Genomic DNA, 12,407 nt, shown 5'->3' with positions numbered 1-12,407 from the left:
CGTCTTAATGTAAAAGATAGAACTTCAACAACTCCATTTACCCCACTAACGCCAATAACTTGTGAAACTGCCAAAGCCGACAATACCTCTAGCAAGAAAACTTGGGTTTTGCCCAGTAGAATTAGTTGCAGTGGTTCTAATGACGTTTTGGTATTATCAACACTCCTTTCATCTAATGATTCATGGGCGGTCATTGAAAGCTACCGACCTTTTTGCCTAAATATGTGCTTGTGCTTCGGAACGTCTGCACGTGCAGCGTATTGTTGCATGGAGTTAACTTTGACACACTGAGTGGTTGCAAAAACTACGAATGGAAAGAATGGAACTTTTGCTCGCTTTCAAAGCAAACGCCGAGCTATAACACAAGTGCAGCGAGAGCTTGCTAATCCGGAACTAATTTCATATGTATCATAGCAGAACTGAGGAAGAACAAAAGAAAAAAGGAACAAAAAGCAAAAATGCTCAATGAAAAATACTTCTTGGAACAAAGTAATAAAACAAAAAAAAGAAAAGTATTGAAAATGAAGAAAAATGAAATTGTTCAAACGTTATTTATGAATAGTTCCATAACTAATTACATATAATGTTATGCCTATCGTAGAAAAAATGTTAGACGTATAACAGCCACACCTCCATAAGCATTGCAAACGTCCAACTCTCAAAGTTACAAAACTTCTCGGTAGCTTTTACAAAACTATAAAAACTCACTTAATATCTCGAGAAAACAACAAACCGGTCAAGCTAATCGATTTATCGGACAATTGATCTCTTCTCCTTTGAGCACCCAATATTACGACAAGAACGAAACGGCGGCGGGAAGCGAATCCAATTGTAACAGCAAAAAAATCTCTCCTAGATGTCCTCATCATTGCGCTAATGGGTTCCAAACAACATCGACTGATCGATTGTGGACGTCAATCCGGAGGTGGTTTTTATCGGGCACGGGTTTCACTGCAGGTAACATTCTCTGGAAAAAGGTTCCCTTTGCGCACAAGGGCTCAGTTGGAACGTGGCATCCGGCGGCGGTGTATCACGTACCAGCGGAACAATATTTTGTGAATTGAATGTTACTCGTTACAGCAGAGTTGAAGTGTCTTGTGAACAATTTAGAAGAAAATTTAAAAGTGTTGTGCAAATGTTCTATTTTGTGTGGTGAATTTCAAGAAATTTCAAAATTTATTAATTCATGGCAGTGATAAAAATGATACCGAAGCAAATAAAATTAGCTGATTTAGATCAGTTGTCACGTAAAATGGAAGCGGCAATAGCTGAACGGAAGAAAATCATCGAAGATGTCAACAATAATGAGCTGAGTTTGAGTGATAACAAGTCTATCTCCGAGCAAGAAGTGGAAAAGTATTTGGATAATTACAAGGCGTGGAAGCAAACGGCATGGGGCCACAGGTTAACGTGCATACTTCGTGATTGCTTTGGCTACGAGTTCGATGCAGAAATCAAGTGGCATAACGTGATTTCAATTTCGGCGTTTCACCTGATTGCAGTTTTGGCAGTGCTAAGGTACTACATGGATGCTTCCGTTGCCATCGTACTATGGGGTAAGCTTTTGATACTTTATCTTGTAAATATGATCATACGCTGACCAAGATATCTTCAGCAAACTATCGCATCATAAACGACTCATGCGTTGGACTATGATCAATCATATCACTCCAAATTCAATAGGCAGAAAATTTTAAGTAAATTAAGATAGCCCTGGTGTTATTTATGTTCAAATACACTGCGGTGCATAATTGATCGGACAAACGCTGATTTTCATACGAAATGGCTAACTATGGTTTGCTTTGATGGATTGACTCTCATTTTGACACGTGGCTACAAATAGGTTTGCTGAATTTTACGTATACGAAGTACAAAATATTCCCGTTCGTGACAAGGCAACCAAAATGTGCACATGTGTAAATTCAAGGGGTACCATTTTCCATCCCTTTCGCACATTTTGAATGCCTTGTCACACCCAAACCAGTGTACGAAAACGGTTTTATATTTCGTATTCACAAAATTCAACATATTTTTAGATGCGTGTCAAAATCAAGGCCCATCAAAGCAATCAAAGCAACCCATCGAAGTAATCCAAAGTTACAGCATCTCAAAATCGGCGTTTGTCCGATCAATTATGCACCACAGTGCTCTCACCGTTAATGTTTTTATTGAGCTTGTTATCAGGCATATTTTTACTTATCACTATCCAAGTGGACAAAAATCGATCTAAAGCCTTGAACATGAGTCGTAAAATTATGAAGTTGCCGAATCATGACAGTCCTCTCATGCAAAAACCAAATGACCAAATGAATCAATGAACTAAAAATATCGCTGATCAATACCAGAGTTTGAAACAGCGGCTTTTTTTTCCTCGTACACGTTAAACATCGCCTCAGTAAAGTCATTGACACCAGGGTGCGATGACGTCACGTTATCGATTCTCGCATCTTGTACCAATGTTTAGGGAATCCAAATGCATTGTCAATGGGGGGAACCCAATTGATGTTGACAGCAAACTATCATTTTGGGTGGGAATAGGGATGTCATCTACGTGGTCATTGACCTATTCGAACCTTATGTGAAAAACTAAAATGTTGAACTATATAAAATAACTATGATGCCATTTTCATACATGGCTTGTGCCTCCAATCTTTCACCGACATCACAGTTCCGTAAAAATTGTTGAAGAAATATGAGACTGTTTCAACAATAAGCTTAATTATCTGTCAAATGGACACATAGGGTCCATTTGGACCCCAACGAATTTTGAAGCACTTTAAGGACAAACTCGTTAGAATCCCAAGAGTCGGCTTTTGCACCTACCTAAACGCACAAATCTCATAATAAACTCGAAACAGCTCAATGGGTCTTCTTATTTCAACCCTTTCGGCCGGCTGTATAAATAAGCATATTTTTTAAAAAGAGAACACTGTGTTTGGCAAAGTTGAGTCCTTCACTAGGAAAAAATGTGAATATTTGTGTTTGAGACTTTATCGGCAACCTAGAATATCCTGAACACCATGAAGTTTGGGGAAAAAAGTAATTTACATACAACTAAATGCTGCATTTCGACATAGGTTACGTTCATATGTAGGGGGAATCAGTTTAATACGCGCCGCCGGGGTAAAACGACCCACCTCAATATCTCCCTGATAATAAAATTTTTCATATGGCATATTTACATTAATCGATAGCATATGCAATTTTCTATTTTCTGAATCAATTAAACTTGGAATTTAACAAGCTAATAAAATATTAAAATTGAAAAACGATTTTAACCATTTCTGATTGCGAAAACTTGTTTCGCAGATTTGGACGTCAAAATGGAACAAAGTTGCAAAACTTGATATAAAAATCTTTTTGCTCACTCCCAAAATTTATGATTTGGGCGAAAAAAGTGCCGTTTTAGGTGTAAAATCGCTTATTTTAAGGTCCAAAATCGCGAGAACTCTTCAGGCAATATGCGTCGTTCATCACCGTAACTCCAAAACAGCCGTTGACATTTGAATTTTGACTGCAGTAACACAGAGATGAAAATCAGAACCTTTTAATTGTGTTATTAGCTGCCGCACTAACGTTGAATAAACGCAGTGATGCATGTAACACCCTAACCACGTTATTTCCTGGCGTGTTACATTTAGCGGCGCATTTTTCCCGTACAGGAAAAAATGAAAAACACAATGTTTTTGATCAACACTTTTTTAAAAATTCATAGTTTAGCTTCTACAACTTTTTTTGATTTAACGTTTTCAATAATTGGAAGAAAACATATCAAACTTTAGAATGGAAGCAACTAGAATGGGCATTATTGTGCGTTTCATGGCTAAAATCGAGTCAATCCTTAGGGGGCGCGTTATACCCCGATCACCCATATTCGTATAACACAAACTTACAAAATAAAAAGAAAGAAGTGAACTTCTGTCAACGACCATAGTTTTTGAAGCATAATTTAGCGCTGATTTCGAAACCGTACTTCAATAAAATTAAAGTAGAACAGTTAGCTCAATATCGAGTTTTACAACTTTTTAAAATATGGAATTTACTAAAATTCAAATATCTTGCGTTTTGTTCAACCAATTTTTAATCTTTTTTCATAAATTGAAAGCTGACTATAATACCATTCAATTATCTGAATGCAGGTTTTGTGTCAGATTGATGAAACTCAAGATGTTGGCGAGTTTTGGGGGCAATCTCCATAAATTTTAGTAAAATTTCCAAAAATATATGAAGAAATGTATTTTTTTAAATAAGAAAAATCAAATTAAAAATTCTTTCTCAACGTTTATTTGACATATCATATGTAGGCGAGCTACAGTAAAAAATTCAGCTCAATCGGAGCATTGATTACGGATAATGAGATGCGTGAAATGAGCGACTTTGCTTAAAAATAGAACAAAAATCGATTCCAAATCATCAACCTTGTATGGAAAGTCGAAAAAATTTCCGCTCCACTGTAATTTTTTTCCTTAGCGTTTTCGAACTCAGGACACTCGGCTTTCGAACTTTTCTGCTGTCATTTTTTTGTACCCTTTAATTTTTTTTATTAGTTCTATCACTTTAAAAGTAATATTTGCAGAAAATACATTGTGATTTCGTGAATTTATTTAGTGCTACAAAGGTGTAACATGTAACCCCATTTTGAAACCATGATTTGTTCACAGTATGTAAAAGTTCAGTCGCGCGCGATTCGAAAAGTGCCAGAGCTTATCGTGAAATCTGTTCTAACGAGGGCTAAAATTATCGTCATCCGTCGCGGAATCCAGTGGCGCAACGTTTGTGCATATCTTCTGACCCGTAATGCTGTCCTTCAAAAGTGGCATTAAAGTGCATTCTTTCATTTTTCGGGTTGAGATCCCCCGCCACAGAGGGGCTGTATCTTGCGTGTGTCGTGTGTATTGCGAGGAAGTCGAGAGGAGCTTTTTCTGAAAACATTTACGAGATCAGTGTAATCGAGAAGTTTTGTGTGCAGCTAGTTAGTGCTTTTTTTTTCAAGAAAAGGTTGACGTGGTTTAATCGTTAACGAAAACAACATGGAAGAGGTATATCTATAACTCCTCGCAAGAAGCACATCAATGGAAGCTCCACATCGAACTTCAAACCAAATGGGTGAGACCTCTCCAATATTTATCGTAAAACATTCAATGCACTTTTGAAATATTTTTCAACCATATTATATAACACAGAGTTGATGTACACGTGCTGTAGTCCCATGTACGGGAGCCACATGGCAAGCGAGCTCCCAGGAGCTCTGTGCATTTTGAGACTGAAAGTTGTGTGCCTCATTTTTCTCAAGATGTGTCTCATGAGCTTCGTCTCTGATTAAATTAGAAAATTTCACGACAAAAACTTCCTAAACGAACGAGAATTGATACCTTAACCTTTGCATTGAGAATCCCTAGTCGTATCGTATAGACCAACCAGACACTTGAGTTGTGTACGGAAAAAAGTTGTTGAGGTTCTTCGTTACCAAGAAGTTGTTTTTCACCTTATGCCGTTTTTCTTTTTTAACCTGGGTTGGAACTGGATTGGCGGAAAATGTGTAAACAAACAACGTCAAACAAACTTTAGTACCGTAAACCGGGGTCAAATTGATCTTCGGGTCGAAATTGATCAGACGCTTTTCGGTTAGGTTTAGCATATTTTAAGTAATTTCTTATCAACTATCGTGCAGTTGGGAACCGATACTAAATGATATTTGCTTGGAAACTATTTGATGTATGTTTTATCTAACGTAAAATCGTCTGATCAATTTCGACCCGGAGATCAATTTGACCCCGGTTTACGGTACAAGCGAAACCGAAGTCGGGTTGGGGTTCAAACTGTGATCTGATCCAGTTCCAACCCAGGTTGGAACTGGATAATAAAGAAAAACGGCATTAGATACCAACAGCTCACGCAGCGCATGAGACGAGCTCCCCGGGAGCTAGGCGCTAAGCTCGCACCCACCAGATTTTCGTGAGCCTCCTAGCAGCGCAGCACACTGCGATTTTGAAGAGCTGGGAGACAATTTGGTAGGAGGCTCGCTGTCACATTTATGTACACATGAGCAATGGGGAACTCTGATATAACATACATAACATATGGAGCGTTTGGTACGGTATGTCCACGCATCCTTCCTCCCCTGTAGATTCGAGAATTGCTTCGAGGAAGGAGCAAATGTGACAAACTCGAGGCATTTCATAGAATCATCTTTGCGGCAAATACAACGCAGTAGGCCTGGCCGTTTTGACGCTTGTGTCACATCATCTTCGATATGCTGCAAGCATCAATATAGACAAGAAAAGTAATTGGGCTTAATCTTACCTAATTACTTTCCAGGATGCTTTCTCGTACTGGTTGCATTTGTATTAGATTAGATTAGATTTGATTAGCGTTTTCGAACTCAGGACATGATTCTACACTAGGGTGGCCCACACTAATATGAAAAACAAAAATTTCTAAAAATGTCAAGTCTTACCTCCTTAACCGACGGCTGTAAAAAAAGTTATACCCTAGGCAAAGTGAGGCAAAGTATTGAGATTTCATTATTGATATTATTCCTTTACATGTATTGGAAAAACAACAATAAAGTTTATCCTCACTTTACCTAGGGTATAACTTTTCTCACAGGCGTTGGATCACTTTGCGGTCTTCGACAGAATTGTTTGGCATATAGTCACCTACAATAATACCAAAGGGTTTGATTATTGAACGCTTACAGCGCCACCTAGCGGCAAAATTCGAAAACTTAAAATTTCTGCATACATTTGTCCAAGTTTTCCCATACAAACTTCAAGCGTTTTGAGCGCCCCTTTAGGCTTAATTAATTTTGCTCAAATTTTGAACATAGCTTCTGGGAGTCCAAACAACTGATTAAGGAGGTAAGACTTGGCATTTTTCGAATTTTTTGTTTTTCATATAAGTGTGGGCCACCTTATTCTATACCAATAACGATCATCAGCTTACCGAGTTCAAAAATGCTGTAAACTAGTGTAATCTTCATCAAATGGGTGTTTTCTAGGGTATGAAGACAGGGTATGGACAGTTTTGAAGGTGTACAAATCTACAGGAATAGCCTTATGTGCTATCACTGTTCTGCTGGAATCTCTTAAGATCTTGAAATCTCAAATGTCATTTAGAGACATTATAAGGATATTCCAGGTCAGCCACTACCTTGGATTTCCGAACTAATCTACACTCCTAATAGTAGCCATATCTGCTATACTGAGCAATGTTGCCTAACCAATCATGGTTATTGCACCAATCTGAAGACTTATATAGATATATTTTATTATAAATCTTTGGGACTTTCAGCGACGTCCAAAATGTTCTGAAGTTAAGTTCTTGGCAGTTACAGTAGTTATTGTAACATCACACTTTCAGTTATAAGCTATAACCCCCTGACTTTACATGGGCTTCAAAGTACATAGTTGATTAGTAGAGAAAAGTAGAGGTTGATGCCTTTATAGATCATATGTCCTGATTCCTTTGATTATACTGTTCTTTCTCTAAGCATGGAAAGAAACATCATGGAACAGTATGGCACTGGCGTAGTTGAAGTTTCCTCAGCACTCCTTATTTCCTTGGAAGGCGAGATAGAATAGATACAACGCCTGCTTTCCACTGGACTGCAAGTATTTAAACTGATACCACATGCATCGCAGTTTGACCTACCCGAAAGAAGAAAGCCCCAGTTTGACCTCTCCAGGGACTCCTCTCTATATCACTGTATCTGATCCAACCTAGTTTGCTGACGCCACGAGAGTGGCATTCCAGCTAATCCTCCGTGTAATCACCTATCCGACAAAAGGGTCAAGTTCGAAGAGCATCGATATAAATTGCTTAGCCGACGTCCGAGCCCTGAGACTACATTTTGGTTGCGACTGACAGCCACTCATCAAATCCACGCGCAACCTCTTCCATAGTTTTGTTTTCCGATCTATAACAAATGTTTACATGAAAGTTTTTCCGGATTGGCGATCCAAACTCAGATAGGCTTTTTTGAGATCTCACGACCAACTGTAATACTAGTGCGGCTGAAGATTCCATAAATAAATTGCACGACAGTTTGTAAATTCTATATATCTTGAAACTAAGTCATAGTTTCTGATGATATTCTACGAGCTGTAGATCATGCAAAATAATTCTGTATAACCAAAACAAAAATTGTAGCTTGTGTAGACGCTAGATTCTAAACTTCATAACAGCTTGGATCACCTTAAACATTGCAACTGATTTTCAGAAAATTCCCTGGACATGAAAGATTACAATTATATTGTGAATAGGTTACGATTACACCCGTAGACTTCAGAGTGTCAAGAAAACTCAAGAACGGTTCGAAAGACGGGATTACGTTCATCTCGGGACGCATGGCTCTTCCTTCCAAAGGAAGAACTCCTATTTTTTTTTTCAGTACAGCCAAGGGCTGAAAGTCTCTATAATATAGCTAAATCGATCAATCCTGTTTAGTGAAAATGACGGCGGTGGGATTCGATCCCAGGTCATCGGCATGATAATCACGGGCTTTGACCATCACACAAAATCCGCATAGTATTATTCATAAGGCCGGAACAAATCTCATTTTCTTCTTTTGTCACTTTGGTTGTTGACTCGTCAAAGGGTGGATGATAAATAATAAATGTATTTCATGAAAAATTACTCACACAATTAGGCAAAATCGTCAAACTCATCGGATTTCTTAAGAAATTTTCTCGATGACTCTAATTTCACTTTAAAATTTTTAAATTTCCTAAATAATTTATTTGCATCCCCAAAATATCGAATTCAGACAAATTTCCGAGGCGGGGGGTGACATGAAGGAAAATCAAAATTTGTGTCAGCCTAATTTCTAAAAATAAATAAAAATCAAATATTTCGTAAAAAGTATCCTTATTTTCCCAATATGTAAGTATATCATTAAAGTTGCTTGTTTTTTAACTTGTTTAAGATGTGTAGTTTTTTTTTTTATTCTTCAATCACTTAACCTAATTTACAGCTCTATTGTCCTCTAGAGCACTGCGTGATCGATTCTAATTGTAAGCTGTACATACACTTTGTACAGCGCCTAAATGTATTCTATTTTGATTGTACTATATCAAACTGGTTCCCGTTGCGCTGCTTTCACTTTCTACCCTATCATGGTAGAATGATGAGCACGAGGATGTTGGTGTGTGGCTGTTCCTGTTTCCAGTCCGATTGAGGGTCCATTATGGGTTGCCGTTCGCCGATGTCCAAGTATCCGGGGGTTCATTTGAGCCATGGGTTCAGAAGAGGGTCAGTGTCAGCTGCTCTCACGGGGAAAGGGCAACTGACGAAAGTGCCGGGCCTGGGTTCGAACCCATGACCATCTGCTTATGATGCAAACGTGTAGCCACTACGCCACGGGCCCCGGCCTTAGTGTAGTTTTGTTAGCGTTGTTAGAGTTGCTGACATTTACATCATTTTTTTTACTTTTTTTTTTGAACATAGGTTGCTTCTTCGCATTTCCTATTTATTTGTACTGTGTTTGAATGTTGTAGTTATACTGTCTTTTTCTTTTGTTATATAGTTAGGCTGCAGGTATTTTTTTATATCTCTGTTTTTATATATTGCATCAACTCAACATATCTAAACTTATTAGTGCAAAAATTTTATAAATCGATTAACAAAATGTTTCAAGATGGTGATCGTAATCCATATGGCCATCCCAATTGTCTGTAACTCCAAATAGTTGCTCTATCTTATCTGTTTCATTCTGAGAGGGGTTTCTGAAGAAATGTCCGAGTTATACTAGTTTAAGTAACACAATTTTGGGTAACCAAATTTATTTTCTTACTTTTCTGGGGAAGACTTTCAGTAAATTTTCATCTAACACATTTTTAAAGGCAAGGTATAAACAGTGAGCCGATTTCAGCGCAAGCTACACAATTCAAATATTTGGTCTGCCAGCTAACTGCCCTCGCACTGATTGGTCTCTGAATTCCACACTATACCTAAACCTCATAGGAAAGGGTGAAGAAACCGCATAATGTGGAGATATTTACATAGAAAATACATCTGTTTCAGGATCTAACACCACCCCACTTGACGTAAATCGTTACAGTGCTTTCTGATGATCTTCTAGGTTGCCATTAGGTATGGTAAACACCTGCCACATTCAGAACCAGGTCATCCTGAACTGGTTTTCATGCGCTCAGCTTCGAAGCTTTGTAACCGATTGTAAACACTGTAGCTCCAAAGTCAGGAGAGATACTTCTAGATTGCTCGGGATTTAGTTTTTGCATATTTCTTTTCTGATATTGTTATTCAAATTATGTATTGGCAGAAGGCCCAGATAAATCGTATGATAGCAGCTAATCCCGATCTGAAGTGTGTAACAAAACGATGACAACTGATTCTAGAAATAATAGAATTTGATATAGGGCCTGAGTGCCATAAGTAATCCCTCGCTCCCAAATTCATCCTAATCGAAAACAAGCGATTACGGCACCGATTGTTCTTTTTGGTTTCATGCGCGCTCATTTCTAAAAAAAATACAAAAATAAGAACAAAACAATTAGCGATTCGATCATTTGTTTTTAGAAGGATGAAAATGGGCTTCGTGGCCGACCGGTTAGCGGCGTTAGTCTTTAAGGTGTCTCTTAGGTCTCGTATTCGATTCGCGTTCCAGTCGGGGCAAACTTTTCGTCAAACGAAAAATTCTCCACCGTATTGTCCATTGTCGAATGTTAGTAATATTCAGTCTGAAGATGCCGCAAGGTCGAAGACGGTGTAATTGTCTTTTTTTAACATAATTTTTATATGTAGCAAGGACCATGTACAAAAAAGCCGACATGAGAGGTGTACGTAATTCCAAAAAAAGTAAAGTATGTACAAATCACTTCGGAAAAGGGAGGGATCTAACCTCCAAAACCCCTCCCTTGGGAACGGGCTTGGTCGTAGCACATTTATTTTGATATTTGTTGTATTTTTATAACCTATTCAAAAAATTTGATATTTTTGTTGTTTTGGGAGTTACAAGAGATTTATAACAAAACTAATAATGAATGTGTTCTGAATAACATAATTTTATCCATAAACTTTGCTTCGTTTATAACGACGGGTGCTACATTATAGATTCTTATTAACAAATAAGAACTTTGATTGAAATTTTTCGCTTTTAACACACTTTGCAAATCAAAATCTTATAATTTAACCAAAAAGTAAAAATGATGCCGTTATTGACCTTGACTCTTGGGATTCCAAGGCAAGCTTAGATAATAATAATCAGAAATCACTTATGCCGTTTTTCTTTTTGATCCAGTTCCAACCTGGGTTGGAACTGGATGAGATCACAGTTTCAACCCCAACCCGACTTCGGTTTCGCTTGTACTAAAGTTTGTTTGACGTTTGTTTGTTTACACATTTTCCGCCAATCCAGTTCCAACCCAGGTTCAAAAAGAAAAACGGCATTAGTAGTGGCAGTAGTGAGGTTCAGCCGTACGTGAGATGCGGGTTATTTAGGTTTTCTCTAAGGAGAACAAAGACAGGGATAGGTTGCTTATGCACAAAGTGTCAGCGTAATCATCTACGCTCTTACGTAGTCTTCCTCCCCTGTCATGGATGGATGGGGGCCAATAATTAGAACAGAGAAGGGCTTTCGGCCATTTGGACGGCTGCGTATCAGTTTGGCTACGTCGTTGATATTGCCTCCAATAATTCGAACATCAACAACGACCTACTCATTCACGGGTAACCCCAGGACCTTAGTAGGCCCCCAGGTCATGTACGCGGATGAGCTTGTGATGGCACTACAGCAACAGTGCTAAGTGCAAGTAACCACCGCTGCCGTTTAGCTACGGAAAAGTCCAGCGAAGACACCGGTTGCTTTGGTTCAGCTACCTGTGGCAGCCCAAGTAACACGCATGTCATTAAAGAGTTACGACAGCGCACGTTTTGGTTTTATAGAAGTTTATTTGACGTGCATTGTGTTAGAATAACGTCCAATAAACTTCTATTCAATCAAAAGTTGCGTTGCCGTAACTCTTCGATATGTCGATATGTCTGCTGAACATACGTTAACCATCGTAAGTTTTCTTCAAGTGTCTTGAACCAAGACACAAGTTGTAGGAGCTAGCTTTGTGTAGGCGGTGACGAAGTGAAGCTTATAAGGCGCAAGGCTGCACAAACCTCCCAAGTGTGGAGCCATACCGAGTACCCGTCAGTAATGGCAACTAGATCACCAAGGTAGGTCATCGCCCATAACGTCTCGAAACCACAGAGGTGGTAGCGTGTGGACTGGAGGAGAAACCAGAAGATGGTCTCATGGTTCCGAGTCGGATACGCAGGTCTAGTGATCAAACTCGATCCTACTTTCGGACAGTTGGCTGGGCGGTAGATTCCCTGGTATGTAGTCATAGTGACGGCAGCCTATTGGTCGCGATCCCGTGGTATGGCATGGAAAGGTTTCT

The 12,407-nt window shown here is 38.7% G+C and overlaps 1 protein-coding gene across 1 annotated transcript in view; it reads left to right on the top strand.

The window, feature by feature from the left end:
* Positions 1–955: 955 nt before the first annotated feature.
* Positions 956–12,407, top strand: part of LOC109430325 (acyl-CoA Delta(11) desaturase) — an 83,215-nt gene continuing 71,763 nt past the window's right edge. Inside the window, exon 1 of the mRNA XM_029867068.2 lies at positions 956–1,556. Within this exon, the coding sequence (XP_029722928.2) occupies positions 1,187–1,556 (370 nt within the window). The 5' untranslated portion in view covers positions 956–1,186. The remainder of the gene's footprint in view (positions 1,557–12,407) is intronic.

This window comes from Aedes albopictus, chromosome 1 (assembly GCF_035046485.1).
Source record: "Aedes albopictus strain Foshan chromosome 1, AalbF5, whole genome shotgun sequence".
In the NCBI taxonomy this organism is placed as follows: domain Eukaryota; kingdom Metazoa; phylum Arthropoda; class Insecta; order Diptera; family Culicidae; genus Aedes; species Aedes albopictus.
This window is presented reverse-complemented; position numbering and strand designations above follow the sequence as displayed.